Source organism: Colossoma macropomum, unplaced genomic scaffold, assembly GCF_904425465.1.
Source record: "Colossoma macropomum unplaced genomic scaffold, Colossoma_macropomum, whole genome shotgun sequence".
NCBI lineage: Eukaryota > Metazoa > Chordata > Actinopteri > Characiformes > Serrasalmidae > Colossoma > Colossoma macropomum.
The window spans coordinates 25,247,695-25,267,820 of NW_023494787.1; the positions used below are offsets into that span (position 1 = coordinate 25,247,695).

At 37.8% G+C, this 20,126-nt stretch overlaps 2 protein-coding genes across 2 annotated transcripts; both read left to right on the plus strand.

The window, feature by feature from the left end:
- The first annotated feature begins 223 nt into the window (after nucleotides 1-223).
- utp23 (UTP23 small subunit processome component) lies at nucleotides 224-2,798 on the plus strand. Its single transcript, XM_036566621.1, has 4 exons — nucleotides 224-252; nucleotides 416-639; nucleotides 1,888-2,062; nucleotides 2,246-2,798. The coding sequence occupies exons 2-4, from the start codon at nucleotides 452-454 to the stop codon at nucleotides 2,645-2,647; spliced, it is 765 nt and encodes a 254-aa protein (XP_036422514.1). The 5' UTR covers nucleotides 224-252; nucleotides 416-451; the 3' UTR covers nucleotides 2,648-2,798.
- Nucleotides 2,799-7,816: 5,018 nt separating this feature from the next.
- Nucleotides 7,817-16,397, plus strand: LOC118805651 (protein FAM167A-like). Its single transcript, XM_036566622.1, has 2 exons — nucleotides 7,817-8,239; nucleotides 15,585-16,397. The coding sequence occupies exons 1-2, from the start codon at nucleotides 8,126-8,128 to the stop codon at nucleotides 15,873-15,875; spliced, it is 405 nt and encodes a 134-aa protein (XP_036422515.1). The 5' UTR covers nucleotides 7,817-8,125; the 3' UTR covers nucleotides 15,876-16,397.
- The last annotated feature ends 3,729 nt before the right edge of the window (nucleotides 16,398-20,126 follow it).

Here is a 20,126-nt window from a genome sequence, read left to right on the forward strand (position 1 = left end):
TACGCTTAGTCGTTCCTAACCTAAATGATGTGGACAAAAGTCTCAACATCAGTCACAAACAAGATGTTATATAACGTCATACAGTTTTGTGTGTTTATTTAGAAACTCTGTTTATATTCTATTAGTTTATTCAGGTTATGCCGCTACATATTTTCCCTTAAATTGACATTATTTCCTTTGTTTATCTAACGTTCCGCGTTTCCACACGGTCAAGCTTCGTTGGTACTCCGAGAGTACCATGCTGAGTACCAGGTGACAGTTTCTAATTTTCTTTTTTATATCTAGTTCAGTGACGTTAACTATACTGACTTTGTGTCGGTGGTCAGTTTTATTTTGCGGCTTGCAAGGCCTGTTAATACATCAAATAATAAGCCGAAGTGTCCAGTCTGAGCAGTAACGTTAAGTTAATCTACAGTAGCTCCAGCAGCAGCAGAGAAGCAGCTTCGGCACAATGAAGATCAAACGACAGAAGCAGGCGAAGAAAACCATCAGCTTTTACAAGTACAACTTTGGTTTTCGGGAACCTTTTCAAATATTGATCGATGGGACTTTCTGTCAAGCAGCGTTGAAGAATAAGATCCAAATCAAAGAGCAAATGCCCAAGTACTTTATGGGAGAAGTCCAACTTTGCACCACAAAGTAAGTCGATGCCAGTTTATTATTAAAGGGGAATGCCAACAATTTTTCAAAATTTCTAAAAAATCAGTGCTTGAGAGGTAAACAGAGTCATTCAGAGTGGCTTGGTGTGCAATGGTGTATTGTAGAGACTCGTATTTCTTTACAGTGGTGGTGATGGGAACCAGGGGTCGCCATGTCTACAACACAAATATAGCCATTTTATTGGACCTACTGTCCAAAACCACCAGTGACCCTACACTCGTTTTTATATGTAATGTTGATGGTAAAATAATAGAAAAACAGAAAAAAATAAGTTTTCTTTAGGGACTATTTTGCTTTGCATGTACCAATCTGCCATGAAGGGATTACAATAAATTGATTAAAATACATTTTAAGCCGTAACCTTATCACAAAACTATCATAAAACAATGTATCAGACATCAGGCAGCATCTGTCTAATCACTTCATGTAATAACTTTCTGTGAGGGAACTTTCAGAGGCATTAGACTCAGACGTCCTCCTATCAACACCACTGCGAACACATCTGACTTGGAACGTTTCTCTAGAATGGAGCATTTCACATCAAACCACTCTCCTCAAAGACAGCTGTTTGATTTGTTTTGGACATTGGTTGAGTTACTATGTGATGAAAGCGAAAAAGGTTACAGATACACCAGGTTAGAGACCTAAATAAACATTTTATGTTTATACACACATGCATGCAGTAATGTGCAAAAGTTTGAACACCCCAGTGTTTTATTCATAAACAAATTTAAAATGTTACATACTATAACCCACTGTTGCATAATAATCTGTGCATTCATAGTTTTCACAGCAGTTTTTAAATATGATGTTACTAGCGCACTTTGTCTGTGTGCCAAAATATTGTGATACATAAATTGTGTATCATAAATTTCTTTACATATCGAAATAGTATTTTTTCCATATCACCCACCCCTATTTTTAAACTTACAATCTCTGTTTATCTGCTAAATTTAACACATTTATCGGGAAAAAAAACTATACAATGTGCAACAACTTTCGCACAGGCAACATTCTATGTTTTTTTTTTCCAATATATGTGTTAAATATAGCAAATAAACAGAGATTGTGCCTTGAAGTGAGCAGAAGTGTGTTCTCTGTAGAAGACATTTTGTACATTTTGGTTTACACTTATTGCATTTGTGGATCTAGTGATCAAAATGTCTGATAATGAAGGAAGACAATTTAGCCACTTCTCACAATGACTTTGATCTCTCTTTTCTACAGCTGTGCACTGAAGGAACTTGACAGTCTTTCAAAAGACCTGTATGGAGCTAAACTCATCTTGCAGAGATTTCAGGTACGGAGGTGTAAACACAGCAAAGAGCCCGTCTCTGCATCCCAGTGCCTGCTGTCAATGCTCGGACAGACAAATCCACATCACTACTTTGTTGCGACACAGGTAATGATCTATCTATTCAACTACTCAATTTGTAGTGTCTTGATTTGAAAGCTACCCTAAAAGTGTGGCAGGTTAAAACAGGACCATGTATATACCAATAATTAGACTCACTGTTTTTAACAGAATGTGCAGAAATTACTCATGGGAAGTTAAATGGTTGTATTTTCTAATCTCAATTTGTAGGATCGAGAGTTGACAGCAAGCCTGATGGAGATTCCTGGCGTTCCTCTGCTCTATATAATCCAAAACACCATAGTGCTGGAGAAACCCTCGGGGCGTTCTCAGAAGCACGTGGAAGCAGTACAGCTGGGTGAGCTGGTGAGCCCGACCGAGCAGCAGAGCCTCCAGAACCTGAAAGCCGAGCAGGGCCTCAGCAAGGATGGGGAGGAGAGGCGGGGAAAAAAACGCAAGAGGAAATCGGGCAACCCCAACCCCCTGAGCTGCCTGAAAAAGAAGAAGAAACCAATGCCGCAGCACCCCAAAAAAACAGACGAAGAAAAAAAGAAGAGGAGCAGGCACAGGAAAAGGAAACCTGCTGATCTGACTGTCAGTGTGAATGCAAGCACTTCCAGTGCTCAGTCATGACTTGTTTTCTTCCCCTCAGCCCTGTGCAAATGCTGTGATGCTATAGACTGAATGTTTAAAAGTCCATGTGTTTTCCATAGGCACCCAAGTTTTCTGTTAAACCATTTATTAAGGTTAGATGTCAAATAAACAGCTGTAGCTTATGTTTTCATACGTGTGTTCAGCTGTGTATCTTAACCCACTGTCATCCGTACACGTCAAAGTAGCAAAAAGTAGAATATTGAACTGTATGATAAATATTAGGAAAAAGGGTTTTAGGTATAGCTACTAGTTAGATTTTGCAAGAAAGCTAAAAACAAAAGCAAATACTAACCTTTAAATAAAAGCCATAAACAATAGCAAGTACTTGTTGCTTTTGCGCTTCATGACCCCTTAAAAAGAGCAATGTCGCACACGTACCACGAGGGGGAGGTAAAGGGGCTTTGTGAACAATAGCTGGCCTTGCAGTCTGCATTTCAGTCACCTTTACGGCTTGTCTTGCCCAGGCTTTTTAAAGTCATTGTGAATTAGATATCATAATGCATTTTCCTTCCTTTCTTTCAAACTCTGAGTTGAGCAGGTTCATTTGATGATGATAAGAGGGAGAAATGAAACAAGATCTTATTGGTTAATATCATTTATCCCACCCACTGGTGCACAATGGTGTAATTCATTTTAAAGGTGGGAATTACATTTCAAAGATCACAGGAAAGCGCGGATTTTTCTTTTAAAGGGAAATGTTTGATAAATTGTGTTTAATATAACCAGGTAAAACAGGTCAATTTTGGTTTTAAGCTTGACCTCAGATAAGGGATTCTATTGAAAAGGTGTAGAATAGCAAAACCCTTCAATCAGAAGCAATATTGACAGTTTGTTTGATAATCTGAATGATAACAATGTTGAAAAAAGGTAACATGCTTACAGAATCACAGATTTAAATCTAGGCCCATGCACAGATGTTTTTTGAGAAGCAACAAATTTGAATTATACGTAAATTAATCCACAGCATATTGCTTATCAAAGTTTTATTGTCATTCACTGTATCATCATCATATTATTATCTCACTGCAAATGTGTGAGCATCAAAATGTATTTCCTCCAGGGCACAGTGCTACATTTAAAACAGGACAGCAGATGACAGTAAAAAACAATAAATACTAATAATTCTATACAATATACAATAGAGTAGTAGGGGCAGTAGAGACTAGACAGTGGACAATGGGGTGAGATAATACCAGCTGTCAGCCCACATCAGCAATGACTGGTGTACCTGTATTATTATCAGTGTACGATGAGTGCATAAGGTATATCTTACTTGTAAAGTGACTATAGATGCAAAAGGTGGAACTAAACTTGGCCCGGGTGCGCTGTAGCCTGTGTACTCACAGTATGGTATGAGGGGTGAGAGAGGTCCTTCCTAATGTTGCAGGCTTTCTTTCTACTCCATGGTGTAGATATACTTGATAGTAGGAAATCTTGACCTGTTCTTTCCTGTCTGAGGCAGAGCAGTTTCTATGTCAGATGCTCTCTCTGATGCTTCAGTAGAAGCAGGTAAAGATGCCTGTGCACATACTGGTCCTCCTCAGTCTCTTTAGGGAGTAGGGCTGTTGTGGCTTCTTCATTAAGGAGGGGGTGTTCAAGGACCAGGTGAGTTTGTCAGTGATGTGCACTCCCAGGAAGCTATGCCCTGCTTCCACTATAGTACAGCTAACATGCAGAGGCGTTTGAAACACTTGCATCCTTCTAAAGTCCACTATCATCACTTTTGTCTTGCTGACATTCAGAGACATTATTATCCTTGCCTCAGACCTCCAGTTGCCTCACCTGCTCTGTTGGCTGCAACGTGGTTGTGGGAGATGAGCCTACAAGTGTAGTATCATGGTTGCTGTTATGTTTGGCAACACGGTCATGGATGAGCAAGATGTCCAGTAGATGACTTAGTGCTACGGTTGCCACCTCAGCCCTGTAAAACTCCTGGATTTGTGACTATATTCAGTGGAAAGGTAGCTGTGCTAACATAGCAATCTAAAGTAGATAAATGTCAGTTCAATCTAATCTCAGTTGTTGCGTTTCAGCGCAGCCTAGCATTTAAACATGTCACCAACAGTGCACCTTTCCCAAACAATTGTTCTTACACTGAGGGCAATCTGAACCAATCAAACCCATTCTTTGTATACAAATGGCTTGATTGTATAAAAAGAAGCAGTTTAAACATGATGAGAAATGCTAACTTTTTGACCATTTTTTACTTTTTTGCACACTATAACAGCTGTATTTCATATTTTGTGATGAAAAAATCAATAGAAATGCTCTAATGTTTTGTGGCATTAGCATCTGTTAAAGGTGTCAAATGTTTTGAAAATGTTTTGAAATGTCCTGTAAGGTTACTATTTTGGGGATATAAGGTTTTGTTCTGACATTGGCGATATGAAAACGCTCAAATTCCAGGTCATTTTTTGTCCAGGTATGGAATTAATTTTTTCCTGGACAACCCAATACCAAGATTATGCAGGAAAATACTGGAAAGGTGGCAACCCTACTCAGTGCACAGCCCTGGGGGCGCCAGTGTTTAGAGTGATGGAGCATGACAGCCTGTTCTGGATGCTGACTGTCTGAGGCCCAGTTGCAGAGTGAAGAGCTCAGACAGCATTCTGACATTAGTCTTTGTTGTACCTATGTTGTGATGATAGGTGGATGCCAGGGGTATAGGGTATGGTCTCCCCAGCGGAGCGGTTTTGCTCATAGGCGTGTTGGTGGAGGTCCAGTGTTGGTGGAATGAGTCACAGCAGCTGGTCTGACTGGTGAAGTGAGCTCAATGTCACCTGCGAAAGTTTGCAGCAATTGAACAGTCACCTTTTAACCATCCAAAAAGTCTCATGTTCCAGCCTCTTTTGGAAATTACTTAAGATAAATTCGGGGGTTAGTGCTGAGATGGTTGTCCAAAAAAGTAACCTGTCCTGAAATCATTTTCAAAACTTCTTGGCTACAATGATCACTTTTTGACTCACACCATAACACCATAACTCTTCCTTTTTCTTATCATCATATTTAGCATTATTGGGGTATTTTGCTAAAATATTTATATCAAACATGCAAATGAGAAGAATTTTAGGGCCACAATGGAAGGAAAAAAATACCATTGTAATAGGTAACAAATCTGAGTCTTTAGATTTGTTTCTGTTAATATTTCTGTTAATATTATTTGTTTTTGTGTTTTAATGTTGATATATATAAATATGACATCTCAGTATAGTAAGTCTAATCATAGGTTTGTTTTGTTTACAAGGTTGTACATTCAAAATGCTAAATAGCTTCCTCACACTGTTTCTCCTCACTTGTCAGGCCAAACATGCTCAATGAAAATCTCCACAGACACCAGTAGTACGGGGGGCATCTAAGGAACCTATTTCGGAGCGGAGCTGAGCTGAAATGGATATTAAAGTTTGACTACATAAATGGTTCATTGTTAACAACAGATATTATACACAACAACCAAAAGGGTACAGCCTGGGGGCAAAAGAAGTCTATCTGTGCTTGTGCTGGACTTTTGGGGATTGTTTCAGTAGTCATATGCTGCTCTTTTGAAATAGACAGCACTGTGCATTATAATCTTTGTTATATAAGACAAAAGTGTTGTTTTACATGAAGAAGTTAGGCTGCATGTAGAGTTGTGATTTGCCAGTGATTTGAATATTCCTCTTCAGAGACACAAACCCAGCTTCAGTGAGGTGGCTAGTTGCTAAGAATTAGACTCCCTCTCATAAATCAACCTTGGACTCATTCAGGCTGGCTTGAGGTCTGTGGCGTCAGATAAGTTCGGGGCTCTTTGTTGGAATGATGTAAGTGGTTGAATAATTCAGTTTTAAATATAGCTCTAAATGGGCCGCAGCTATTTTTGTACTTTAAAAGTGCTGCTCATTTGAGGGAGTTGTTTGAAGCAACACAGAGAGGATATGATAGCATGCAGTTGGTTAAGCTAGTGATGTATATAGCAAACTATGTAGATGTAAATTTTCTCATGATTGGAGAATATGAGCAATTTCCACAAACAGAAACTCAACAGTGTTACAGAGTTAATGTTTACCAGTTAACCTGGGTCTCTCATTTGTGGAAACCACTGTCATTGCTCAGAACTAAGTTTACAAAAGTAAGTTTACAACTAAGTTTAGAATTAAAATGGGAGTAATGATTAGTGTTGATTCTGGAGTTGTTTTTAATCCCAGCATGTTATTAACCCCCTTAAAATCTCAGGCTTATGACATACTAAGGCTTATTATTCAGTAACTACACAGACTGCAATGCAAACTAGGTGAGTTAATCTTTATAAGGTTATAAAACCATACTTTTATACATTATAAAAGTGTGTATTAAAGCTGGCCATTTAACGCTCTCAGAAAAAAAGGTATTAAACTGGCACTTGGGCAGTACCTCTCTTCTCACTTGGGTGGTACACTCAAGGGTACATCTCAGTACCTTTAGTCAGGGAACATAATTGTACCATAAACCATTGAAATTATATTTTCTAAGTTGTACTGACTCCACACACCCCGACTCATCTCCAGACTTTTTATTTTATTGTTCTGTTTTGAAACATCAGGTTATAAAAAAACACAAACATGTACTTTCCACTCAAGACATTTTAACACAATCCATCAAAAAATCAAATCAAGTCTTTATCACTGAATCAGAAATCATATCAAACCTGCAAATGTGTATCGCTACACTTCTACTGTCTTGCCTTTAGAGCAGGATTAACCCATACACTCAAAATCCCAATTCCAACTCCTGCTTTACCAGAGAATAGGTCACAGTTCTTGACTTGTGCACATTTATTTTGTGTGTGTATATGTTTGTGTTTGCACTCAGTCCTTAAACAGATGTAAAAAAGAAAGTCCACTCCATCTTACCTCTTTTGTTACTTGCTGTGTCTTCAGACTGTGCCAAGGACATTCCATAGACTGCCCAGTTGTCTTGAGTAGCACTGTTCAGATAACCATGGCAACTCCATGTCCACATGTTCTCAGCAAGGGAGGATCCCTGTGTGTGTGTGTGTGTGTGTGTGTGTGTGTGTGTGTGTGTGTGTGTGTGTGTGTGGTACATGGTACATGGTAAACAAGAACGTCAGTGGGTCACACAATAGACAGTGCTGACGTCCCTCTGCGTCACTCTCTCACACAAACACATACATTGCTGGTAACTCCAAATAAGTTGTGGAAGAGGAAGAGGTTCCACAGCAGTACCCTTCCCAGGGGAGAACCATCACTAGTGTTCAGCTCAGATTTCTTAGAAAGAGCAGGCAGGTAGGGCTGATAAAGTGACCAAAAATAGAATCTGAAAGACAAAGCTGTCCTCATTACAGCTGAGAAAGTGCTTTAGATAAAGTAGCTGTAACCAAGACACTTCTTCAGAAGTTAATCCTAAGAGAATGGAAGTGGTTCTGACCAGACTTAGAGATTTCTCTGTAAAGAAGCTACCTTTAATGACTGCAAAGCAGCAGTGATGTTCAGAGAGCAGCCGGCAGCAGAGGACGCATACAGGACTGCGAGCATGGACCGTGACCACACTGGACGACTGGACATTGAGAGTGCTCTGGCCTGGCTGAGACGAGAGCTGGTAAGAATTTTTTGAACTTATCAAAGGAGAACATAAAGGAGTATCTTGATTATCATAACAGCTTGGTCATTGTAAACAATTAGAGCGGTCAAGCAAACATCTTTCAGCATTTCTGATGCCACAGACTTCAAGACAGCCTGAATGTGTTCTAGTGCTGGGCAAACATTTTGTCCAATGACAAATATTATGGACAGAAATCTATCTATCTATCTATCTATCTATCTATCTATCTATCTATTGTAAGCCAGATAACATGTAACAATAAGTAATCGCAAAGGCAGTACACTCTTAAAAAAAGATTGTTCTTCAAGGGTTGTTTAATAAAGAAAATGGTTCTATATATAACCGTGAACACTCAAAGAAACCTTTGCATGTTTAAATGGTTCTTGGTAAAATTAATCTTCAGATGGAGCCCAAAAAGAGTTCTTCTATCTGTGCGGTGTCAAGCTTGTAACAATAGAAGAACCCGTTTTTGGTGCTATATAGAACACTTTTCAAAAAAGTTCCATCTACAACACTTTCTTCATCAATCTGAAGAACGATTTCATGATGCAAAGAACCATTGAATCATGCAAAGTGTTCTTTAAGTGGTCATGGTTCTATATAGAAGCACTGTCTTTGCTAAAGAACCCTTGAAGAACCATCTTTTTTGTATGTACAGAATGAAGTGAAAATGACTGGGACAGCTACATTATCATCAAACTTTCATCTAAGTACAGTGCAGAATAATACAGTATAACACAGTGTAATACAATGTCCAGAATACATTGTAAGATACAATGTGCTGAATAATACAATATACTACAGTATGATGCCTTCTAATGCAATATATACCATTTACAATAACAATAAAGTATAATTTCCTATTAATTATTTAACATAACTCCTTAATCAGTTTGAACACCCCTGTTCAAATGACACATAAGTCCAACACGTCCTCTGTAGGAAATAAACTTAAATATGGCATTTTTTAATGTTATATTTTTTTCTCAACTTCTAAATTCAGCTAATACGGTAACTGCACAGTTTACAGGTGTGTTATCTGTACAGGATGTGTATTTGCATTCCCTTAGAAAATCAGTAAAACCTTTTTTGCAACTTTTAAAAAAATCTCATACTCAAGGACACTTTACAATCAGGTAACTTAATGAAAATACAGAAAAGTACAAAGACACCATAACAGAAAGTACAATTTAGTATGATCAGGTACAATCAATACACAACAAATGCAGGTTCAGTGAGTTGCCTGGATTCAGGAAAGGCACAGCAAATTTTTCATTCAGCAACAAGACTTCTTGATGGTATATTTGTTGCAATTTAGTGAGCTAATATAAAAAAAAACCTTGAGGGTGGTCTCCTCACACCATATAACACCAGTGTGAATGCACAGTACTCTTAGGTTTGGGTCAGGTCAACTCAACAGCAGTCCAACAACAGCAGAGGTCATCCTGCTTGTTTGAGAAGTTACTGCCAAACAGTAAAATCTTCCTGTGTCTGTTTGTCATTGACATTCAGAGGTCACCATTATAACAACCCACACCCTGTGTTCCCATGGGTGAAATGCAGAGCGACCCCATTGTCAATGGCAGATATATCACTTGGCATTTACAGCCTTCATTCTCACCCACAGCTATGGCCAACAGTGTGGTCTCTGATGGCTTCCACATCACAATTAGAGAAAATTGAGATGCTTTAAAAGATGCTTTTGTAGACAGGGGCTCAGTATCTCAGTACCTTAGTACATAATAACAAGAGAAACCCAATCAGCCCTCTCAGCATAATGCATATTACAAGCCTGAATGTCACAGAATTGCTTCATCTCAGTTTCCTTGTATAACATGTACATCAGCGTTTTTAATATACTATATTTCATTATTAGAATGTAATCACAGGTGGACAAATCTAGCTTAAGAAAGTAAAACTCCTGCATTTATATGTAAATATAATTGTCATATTTATTCAGTTTTCTCCCCATTTAAATAAACAATGTTCAAATGTTTTCAGCTGTCATTGCTGTTATTGTTTGGCTATCTTTGAACAGATCAAAAATTTTCAAACTTTATAGATCATGGGAAATAGCAGGCTAACGAAAAAGAAGAAACCAGAAACATAAGCTCAGAGAAACTCATGTGTTTCTTCTCCTGGCTCCGGAAACTGGCAAAATGAAAAACTACCAGACTTACATAAAGTCGATTAGGGTGGTCTCCTTTTTTAAAACTGCCCATTACACTGTGTTTTGTTTTATTTTGTTGTCCAATGATCTGATGAAATTGTTTTAGATGATGTCATGCAACATGATCACATGATGGCTGTTTCATAAAACTTCTTTCATGAAGTTGAATCACTGGCAACTGTTTCAAGTGAGTTGCAGGACACTTTAGCCTAAGGGATAAAAAGATATGGGAAAACGGTTATGTAGAAATATATCATGACTGTTTTTGGTGCATAAGCACGCAAATGTCACAAGTATACCTCAAGGAGAAAAATGCAAGAAAAAATTCCTTTAAAATATTGCTTTAAATATTGTTTTTAGTTTATTACATAAATTGCATGTATTATTAATGTATTTGTTAATACATGTTAATATGTTACTATTGTTTTAAACAGACCAGGCAGTTATTTAATGTTTGTGAACAATTAAATAGAGAAATTGCTATATATGTCTGCTTAGCGTAATTAAATTTCATACTGCAGCTCTTAGCTCTTTAAAGCATCAAAAAAAAAAACTTTTCATTTAGGTTAGAGTAAAACTACAAATGTATATCTATATAATGTTTATCTCGACAAGAAGCATCATTTAAATGTAAATTTTTCATATTAAACTATTTCTTTAGCGTTTAAGTTGGCAAACTGGTGCTCTGAACTGAACTGTACTCTTTTCCACTTCTACAACCCCTGTTTCCCAAAAAGTTGGGATGCTGTGTAAATTTAAGATAAAAAAAGATTTCAATGACATGCAAATCATTTAAACTCTGTAAAATAGTGGAAAGACAACATATCAAATGTTGAAACTGAGAAATTTTGGGCTTGAGCTCATTTAAGATGATCTGAGTGGAAAAGTGTCTTGTGGTCTGATAAATAAAAATTTGAAGTTCTCTTTTGGAAATCATGGACTCCACGTCCATTGGGCTAAAGAGGAGAAGGACAATCCAGCTTGAAATCAGCGGACAGTTCAAAAGTCAGCATCAGTGATGGTATGGGGGAGCATTTGTGCACACAGCATGGGTGACCTGCACATCTGTGAAGGCACCATTAATGCTGAATGATATATACAGGTTTTGGCAACATATGCTGCCATCCAGATGACATCTTTTTCAGAGAAGGTCTTGCTTGTTTCAGTCAAGACAATGCCAAACCATATTCTGCATGTATTATAACAGCTTGGTTTCATAGTAAAAGAGTTAATGTTACCCACTGAAAAAAAAATGACTCACTATGAAACAAAAAATAACAAACAAAGGAGTGTGGGGTACATTATTGAGCAGCTGAAATCTCATATCAAGCAAAATGGTAAAATATTTTATTTCAAAACTACAACAATTGGTCATTTCAGCACCTAAATGAGTGTTGTTAAAAGAAGAGATGATGCAACACAGTTGTAAACATGTCACTGTCCAAACTTTTTAGAACATGTTGCTGGCAGCAAATTCAAAATGAGCATTAAAAAAAAAAATTCTCAGTGTAAACATTTGATATGTTGTTTTTGTACTATTGTCAGTCAAATATAGGCTTTAAATGATTTGCGCATCACTGCATTCTGTTTTTATTTATATTTGGACAGCATCCCAACTCTTTTAGAAACAGGGTTGTACTTTACACACAGGCTAAAACCTCTGAGAACAAGGGCATTAAGTACGTCAAACTCCAGCTTAGCGCTTGTGTACAGTCTCTGTTTGCAAGACTCATTGGAAAACATGGTGGCCCCCGCCACTTATAACTATCACTTCCAATCAAGTCTCACAGCCAGCCTTTAGGCAGTCGACATAATAGAAAAAGTAAAGACACAGCGCTGAGCAGGCATTGTTTTCTGCTCCCTCCAACAGGAAATTAGTCATGGTTCAGTCTTCTACAATGGGCCAGGACAGATACTCAAGGAAGCGTAGAAACACATGTAAGAAAACAGACATTGGCTGGCTCATGAGCTTGAGGAGTGCAGGGACTTTTTCCCTGGAAAGTTCAGAAAGGTCTCGAGCTCACACAAGCTTCAGAAGAAAGTTCCTTCCCTTTTCTCACACGCTTTTCCTCTCTGCAAAGAAATCTCAGCACAAGCACCTTTCAGAGAAAACCCCAACACATTCATGACAAAGCAATTAGCGCAGAAAAGGACTATTTTGGCGGGAACATTTTTTGTTCCCTCCATTTCTCAGCTTGGGACTGGCTTGGTGGTGGAATGTGCTGGAATTTAGGATATTATATTCTCACAATGAAGGCAATTAGACTGCCTCGGCTCCTCATAAAGCCAAAGGACGAAGGGAACATTTGCATTTGAAAGAGACATTGTTGGTTCGAAATAGTTTAAACACTCACTCTGCAGAAGGAATGGGCAGAAACTCAGTCAACACACTGATACCTTAACCTTGGGCCGTCACTGTGGCACTGCTTTGGAATAGTTTGTGGGTCCTTTCTGTTTACGCTGTAATGTCAGTGTCTCTGTTTGAGTCATTGTCTATGCTTGGATCAGCCTGACTTTCCAATGAACCTTAAAAAATCTGTTTTGACAGTACCTGAATAACTCAGCATCTCAGCACTCCTTAATGAGTGCTCTCTGGGTTGTCTCTTTGCTGTCTTTTAAATAACCTGAAAGGGATAGATGGAGGGGGGGACACTGTGTAATACTTTCATCCAAATCTTAAAACTAAGACAGTATAAGCAAAATGTGGTTCTTATGCTTAGCATCTTTGAATAATGGACAATAATAATAACAATGGAATAAAGCACTGAAGGGCCCATTTTATTGAACGCTGCATTCTCCTCACTTAAAAAAAAGATTTCCATGTAGTATGTAAACACTATTACTGTTTCAAAATGTACTGTTCACTCCTCAGCTCATATAGTCCACATGTGGAAACCAACATTTTGAGTTCACTGTTTTTGTGATGTCATGAAAACTCATTTTATACAGTATATCTGCCTGTTCAGCCTTCAGGAGTTTAGCCCCACTCATTCACACTGAAGTTATAAAGAGTGTTTCAGCCTGAAATGCTTTTAAATGAGGCACAATATAGGGTAGCCAATCGAAACAAAGATCATTTACATATACCAGTCTTAAAGGCTCAATAACAAAAACTGCCTGTTTAAGTTGAAGGGATGAAAAGAGGTTGGGAAATGATTATATAAAAATGATCTAGAAAATACATAAGATATTGGCCACAGAAGCTCAGTAGTTGTCTGAAGATTTATTTAGAGCTCTGCCATCCCTGACAGTGACTTTAATTTTACCACAAATAAACCCTTTCTTGCATACTTTATTTGCACATAATGGCGCATGAATAGTAATGGGCTGTTTATACACAATGATAAGTAATTCATAGTAATTAATGACTGATGACGTTCTAAATCTAATTATCCAATACTTGGGAAAATATGTTGTTCATGCTATAATGTACTCTGTAGAGGGATAGACCATGGTCTAATGAGGCCCCTACTCATAAGCGTCTTTGGAGCCCCTCTCCCTCCCCCTGTCACACTCTAACAATAGCACATCTGTAAAATACCAATATATACAAACATAATAAAAACTAATTTAAACTGAAAAAGGAAATGGCAGGGTATAGACTGATAGATAGATAACATCTCATTTAATTATTCATTACATATTCATTGGCTAATTGTTTGTTGAATTTTTACATTTGAAGTGCATTACCACAGTCTTTGAGCCACCTCGGGGCTTATGGTCTGAGCTCCACAGAGCCCCTGGCAGTCAGAGGCCCCTGGGCATTGGCCCCACTGTCCTGGTCATTAATCCATCCTTGACTATGTAAAGTACACATGTCTGCAGTGCTTTAGAGTAGATAAACCTGGACAGTTTCCAGTGACAAACATTACACTTCTTAGTGTGCCAACTTCTTAAAGGAACAATCTGGCAAAAGATCAAATTTGCACAATTCTCCACTCACCCCAGATATAGATGATCAGTCAAGACATGTTTGGCCTCCAAATGTTGCTTCTTTAGTTTAAAACTGGAGCTACAAGGTAATCTTTGCTAACAAACACTAGAAGTCAATAGTCACGCAGATCTTTTCCATAAATAAATAGATCCCCAAAACTCTTCTCAACCCACTCTGCAACCAGGTCTTCATTAAGGTTGTACAGACTTGTCAATGTGGTTCAGGACACAGAATGACTTACTGTAAACTATACTAATGGACACAATGAAGTGGGCTGTTGTCTAAAGTGGCATTTAGCTACACAGTGAAATTTTGTTCCTTTGATTTTTTGTATTCCTTTAAATATATCTAAGCAACTGCAATGCACCTATGAAGGTAAAGTAGACAACAAGTAAAGGAAACTTACACCCCATCAACTAACACTGTGCAAAGTGCATGTCTAAATCACACTTAAAACTGACCTGAGTTCTTAAATTATATCAGATAGATTTGCTTGTGTGGTTTATAACACTACATGTCTTACTGTGATGTGTAAAAATGGAAAAAGGTAGGTTCCATGCTAAAAACAATAGTAGTAGCCATATTGTAGCCTAAATTCTGTCCGTACATTTTGGCATTTTGAATTAGCAATATCTAATTTTCAATGCAAAACTAAAGATGTAAACATCAGACATCAGACATGTCTTTGGTGATTGCCTAAATTTGGGGTAAGGGACAAACTGACAAAAATTTTCTCACAAAACTATTGCCTTAAAGGACTCTATACATTTTTCTGTCATTTATTTTTCCCTAAGTTCCCCTTTTTTGTGTTAGAATTAATTAGGCTGTTTTGTTACTGTGCCTTCAAGACTGGTATAGGCTATTTTAAAGAGCTCTCTTCAGATTGGCTGCCCCGTGTCGTGCCTTTTTCAAAAATCAGTCCAGGCTGAAACACTCCTTATAACTTCAGTGTGAAAGTGCTGGGTTAAACTGCAGCAGGCTAGGTTGAGTTCAAACTGGGCTGTTTTTTGCAGCTTAGTTGCTACATACAGGCTTCATAGATTGGGGAGTGAACAATATGTTTGGAAATTTTAACAATGTTTACAAACTACATCAAATGAGAAGTGAAAAGAAGTTTTCCATGATATAGGCCCTTTAAAATTGTTCATCTGTTTATAAATTCATGGCTGACTTCATTTCATTGTCATATATGAGACTGGTGGTGAAGCAATGAGTTTGCGGCTCCTTTGCCTTTCCAGATGGAAATGCGCTCTCAGGACCAGGCTCTGATACGGCAGCTGATGGATCTCCATGAGGGCATCCAGGAGCTGAAGCAGGAGTGTGCTGTGGATTACGAAGAGGAGCAGGAGCAGGACGTAGATGAAGAGCCATGCTGGGACTCAGGGAGTGAGACAGGGGGGAGCAGTGCCTCCTCTTACTCAGGAGAGATGTGCTTTTATCCCTCCATCTACTCTCCCTTCCGCACCAGTCCACTTCCTGTGGGCTGTCTGCCTAAGAGGGCCTTCAGCCGACGCAGCTCAGTACCTTAGAGAGCTGTTACATCAAAATTCCTCACCTATACTGCACCATTCAAACATCTGTAGGCTTACTGATTTATCACTGCCTGAATTTGACAGGAAATCATAGTACGTTACTGTATGGGTGATATGACTGATATGGTTACCTCGATAAACTACGTCACAATAAGCCTTACTGAGCATAATGTGGGTATCTTCAGTATTACCACAACATGAACCAACTGCATGTTTTATTAAAAAGGGTTTGAAAAGTCTCAAGAAATATATTGTAGTTGTTGGAGCAAAACCTTGTATCTGACTTGATCAACATATGTAAACATCAAGAAGGTCTAGCTTGATGTTTATGTTTTAAATTCAAAATCAACATTATACTGTTAAAGATAATAAAGATAACAATAGTAGATAATTCACATCCTTGGAAGGTGTGTCAAGTTTTGCAGTTACCAAGTTTTCTTTGAATATTCTTTCAATGCGCCTGCAAACGTCAGATTCAGCCACTCGTCGGGGTCCAAAGCACAACCCATGTTACAAAATATTCTTTTGTCCCAACAACGATAACACTCTTTTTAAAAGTAATGATGCCAAAATGGTTCTTTTAAGCTGTGCCACCACGTTTGTCTCCTTTAAGAATATTTCAATGAATAGTTCCTTAAAGGAATACTTCACTCTTAAACTTAATCTTTATCTGCCATATCTGTAGCATACAGACAATGACTTATACGTTTTTCCCTTTACTTTGTAAAAGAACAGCTTGAGGTAGACGCATAGACAGAGATAGGTGGGTAGAGATTAGGTTGGAAAGCATAATCCTTTGAAGAATATTCATTTGAAGAACGTCTTTTGAAAGGTTATTTAGCTATCATGAACATGTCTTCAAGTATTGGGATGTTAGATTTTTGCCATATTTCCCACTCCTGCACTAGAGTGAGGGCTGACTTCTAAAAAGCGCATGACTGGGTTTCAATAGCAGCAATTCAGAAGTTGAGTGTAGGCTGGAATGCTGTGTGGATGTGAATTCTGATCATTATCACAGCTCTAAATCAGACAAGGTCTCTTGAGATAGGCTGCTGTTGTCTATTGTGTAGATCCTAATTTTATTTCACTGACAAACATTGTTTCGATGAAGCACTCTGTAGATGTAGCTGTATGTATGTATGTGAGTACTTGTGAGAGCCAGTGTATGTGTATTTAGTTATGTGTTTGGACACACGTGCCTTATTACTCTGACAGTAAGCCACTGTTAGTATTGTTGTCTTTGTAACTACACAGGCATGATTCTCTGTGCATGGAGAGTGATTTCATTACCTTGCAGCCATAGAGGAGTACACAACTTTGGCAATTAACAACACAAAACTCAAGTGTTTATTCAGCACACACTAAACTGTATCACTCCTTATCACATGACTGACTCATCCTTACTGAGCATCACTCACTGAATCTATGAGGTCCTTTGGGGCTGGTCAGCAGTGTGCAATCTCTGCCATCCCTCAACAGTGAATGAGGGCTTGACAGAGCCTGTTTATGGTATTTAAGGCTGACAATGAATATGTGTTCCCTGATCAACTCTTTTCAAATTACAGCTGAGCGATAAAATAACATTAGTATAAGAAATACTCAGTAATGATAATTTCATAAGGTCAGCTTTCCAAAAACTAATAACAGTCTGTACAGTAACTTTTAACATGAACACAGTGTAAGGATGACAGTCACATATGCTTCATTGCTGAGGAGCATTGGGTACTATTTTACAGTAAGACTACCCTTAGAAATGGTTTATGAATAGTTTAAAATTCGTTTGTTAATGGTTACTGGTACCTGTCCAGGGTGTTTCCTGACCTCCGTCCAATGATTGCTGGGGTAAGCTTCAGCTACCCGCCTGACCCAGAAGGATAAGCAGCTTAGAAAATGTGTGTGAGTGTGTGTGTAGTAATGGGTTAGGTTATAAACAGCTTAAAAACATTTAGAAGCACTTACAACACATAAATAAAAAGGATAACAGGGACTTGTTGCTTGTCAAACAGTGAACCCACATTCCTCTATCCTGTTAAACCTCAGATCTTGCAGGTTACTTATCTCACTTTGTCTTCTCCATCAGTCAGCATTGTACCTTATATATCAACATTGTCAGTTTTTCATGTTCATCAGATATAGCAGGTCACTGTTGCCCTTTTTATTTAGGTCCTATAACTGCTTATTAATGATTTTAAGGTATAATTAATAAGCATTAATGAACTCATTTTAAACCATTCATAAGCTTTAAGATTTGTAAAGTCATATTGTAGTGGTACCCATTTATTCAAAGTCGATTAGTCATTTACACTCCACCTCCATTGAAGTGCCGTAGGTCACACCAGAAACCAGACATAAGTAAAAACTTTGGAAATTTGCTATATGTCCAAGTTTGTAGACACCTGCTCAAAGTTTCTTCTTGAATCAAGAGCATTAAAGGAGAGACTTTACTGCTATAACAGCTTCTGTTCTTCTGGGAAGGCTTTACACCAGATATTAGAACATTGCTGTGATGATTTGATTGCATTCAGCCACAAAAGCATAAGTGAGTTCAGGAACTGATGTTGGATGGTTCGTTCTGATCACAAATTCCACTCTAATTCATTTTAAAGGTGCTGTATGGAGCTCCATCATTCTAGAAAACACAGTTTCACAGCTCCACAGCCCAACGCTGGGGAGCTTTAAACCACTCTAGCCAGTGCTTGGCATTGGGCATGGTGATCTTAGGCTCTTGTGCAGCTGCTGCAGACCATCCCATTCTATTAGAAATGCTTTTCTATGAAGATTATACAAGCTATGTGTGTAACTGAATGCCTGTGTCAGCAATGGGTGCACCTTAAAGTAATTGAATTCACTAATTAGAGGGGGGTCACAGGTCCACTGATTGTCTATATTCCCTAAATTATCTAAATTGCATAAAAGCAAAACTCCTGAATGAACATGAACATTCATGGTGATGCTGGTAATTTACTGTAATCATGTTAATATTGTGACATCTCTGTTTCGAGTGTGAAGATGTATTTTGTTGGAAATGTGAAATTATGTACATTATGAATGTAACTTCTCTGGGACTGATATCATAAACGGTATGTCATGATAAAAAGCTTAATCATTCGTTGGTTTGGCAATGCGTTTTTATTCAGCAATACTGATTTACAAAATAGCATACTCTATGAATAAGCATATTGTTGCTGTCCAAATGAAAACAAGTATCTCCAACATGGCAACTTTACAAGAAAAGGCAAAAACGTTCTTTACTTTCAATGTAAGTTCATGTCAAGAGATTTTATTCTAGGTAATTTTTGGAGCATTTCTATTGGTCCATGATGAAATTTTCACACACTGTAAAGGAAATCTGCTGTGCTCAAATGACAGAAAAATGATAGAATCAACAAAAATGGAGATGGAGACTTTTTTTTGGACAGCGACAATATATTGCCCTGTAAATTATTGTCCTGCTTGAATTTTTTACACAAGCCACCAGTGTATATTATGGCACACACAGTATGACAGCATATTATCATTTCTACGTTCAGATTGTAATCAGACAATCTCACAATGAACAAGATCATGCTCATCATTTCATTTATCGTACATTTTTTGTTACATAATAAAGCATGCTTCATGTGTTTCATAAGCAATCTTATAACATGCAAAGAAAGGAATTTCTTAGTTAAGAGCAAACTCTATAAAAGAAAGGTGCCAGAAAGGGTTCTTTAGAGCGATGCCATAGAGGAACGACTTTTGGTTCCCTAATCAACCTTTCAGTAGAATTGCAGTAGAATTATTTTTGTAAATGAGATGTGTGAGTGTGAAGAACGTTTTAAAAATTTAAAGAACCTCCATGTTATGTAAAGCATTGCTGTCCAAAGGAAAACAAGTATCTCCAAAATTGTAACTTTGCAAAACATAATTTACGTTCAATGTATGTTAAAGAAGTTTATTTCCAAGCAATTTTGGAGCATTTTTATTGGTGCAATCATCATGAAATTTTCACACAATGTAAAGGACAACTGCTGTGCTGAAAAATAAAAATTTTATTGTTTTTTTGGACAACAATGAAAATTTTATATCAATTAAAAGGGAATTGCCAGGATTTTTTAAAAATTTCTACATAATCCAGTCTTTGAAAACAAAGTCATTCAGAGTGATTGGATGTGAAATCTTTCTAGACTTGCTATCAGTGGAGGTGATAAGAAATCACAGGTCTGATGTCTACAACACAAGTATAGCCATTTTATTTACCATCCAAAA

What these genes read in the sequence shown, in the direction of transcription:
- LOC118805651 (XM_036566622.1), top strand. Translation starts at nt 8,126, where the DNA reads ATGTTCAGAGAGCAGCCGGCAGCAGAGGACGCATACAGGACTGCGAGC. An exon ending in CCTGGCTGAGACGAGAGCTG is followed by an intron (nt 8,240 to 15,584) that starts GTAAGAATTTTT and finishes TTGCCTTTCCAG; the next exon opens with ATGGAAATGCGCTCTCAGGA.
- utp23 (XM_036566621.1), top strand. Translation starts at nt 452, where the DNA reads ATGAAGATCAAACGACAGAAGCAGGCGAAGAAAACCATCAGCTTTTAC. An exon ending in GTCCAACTTTGCACCACAAA is followed by an intron (nt 640 to 1,887) that starts GTAAGTCGATGC and finishes TCTTTTCTACAG; the next exon opens with CTGTGCACTGAAGGAACTTG. An exon ending in ACTACTTTGTTGCGACACAG is followed by an intron (nt 2,063 to 2,245) that starts GTAATGATCTAT and finishes CTCAATTTGTAG; the next exon opens with GATCGAGAGTTGACAGCAAG.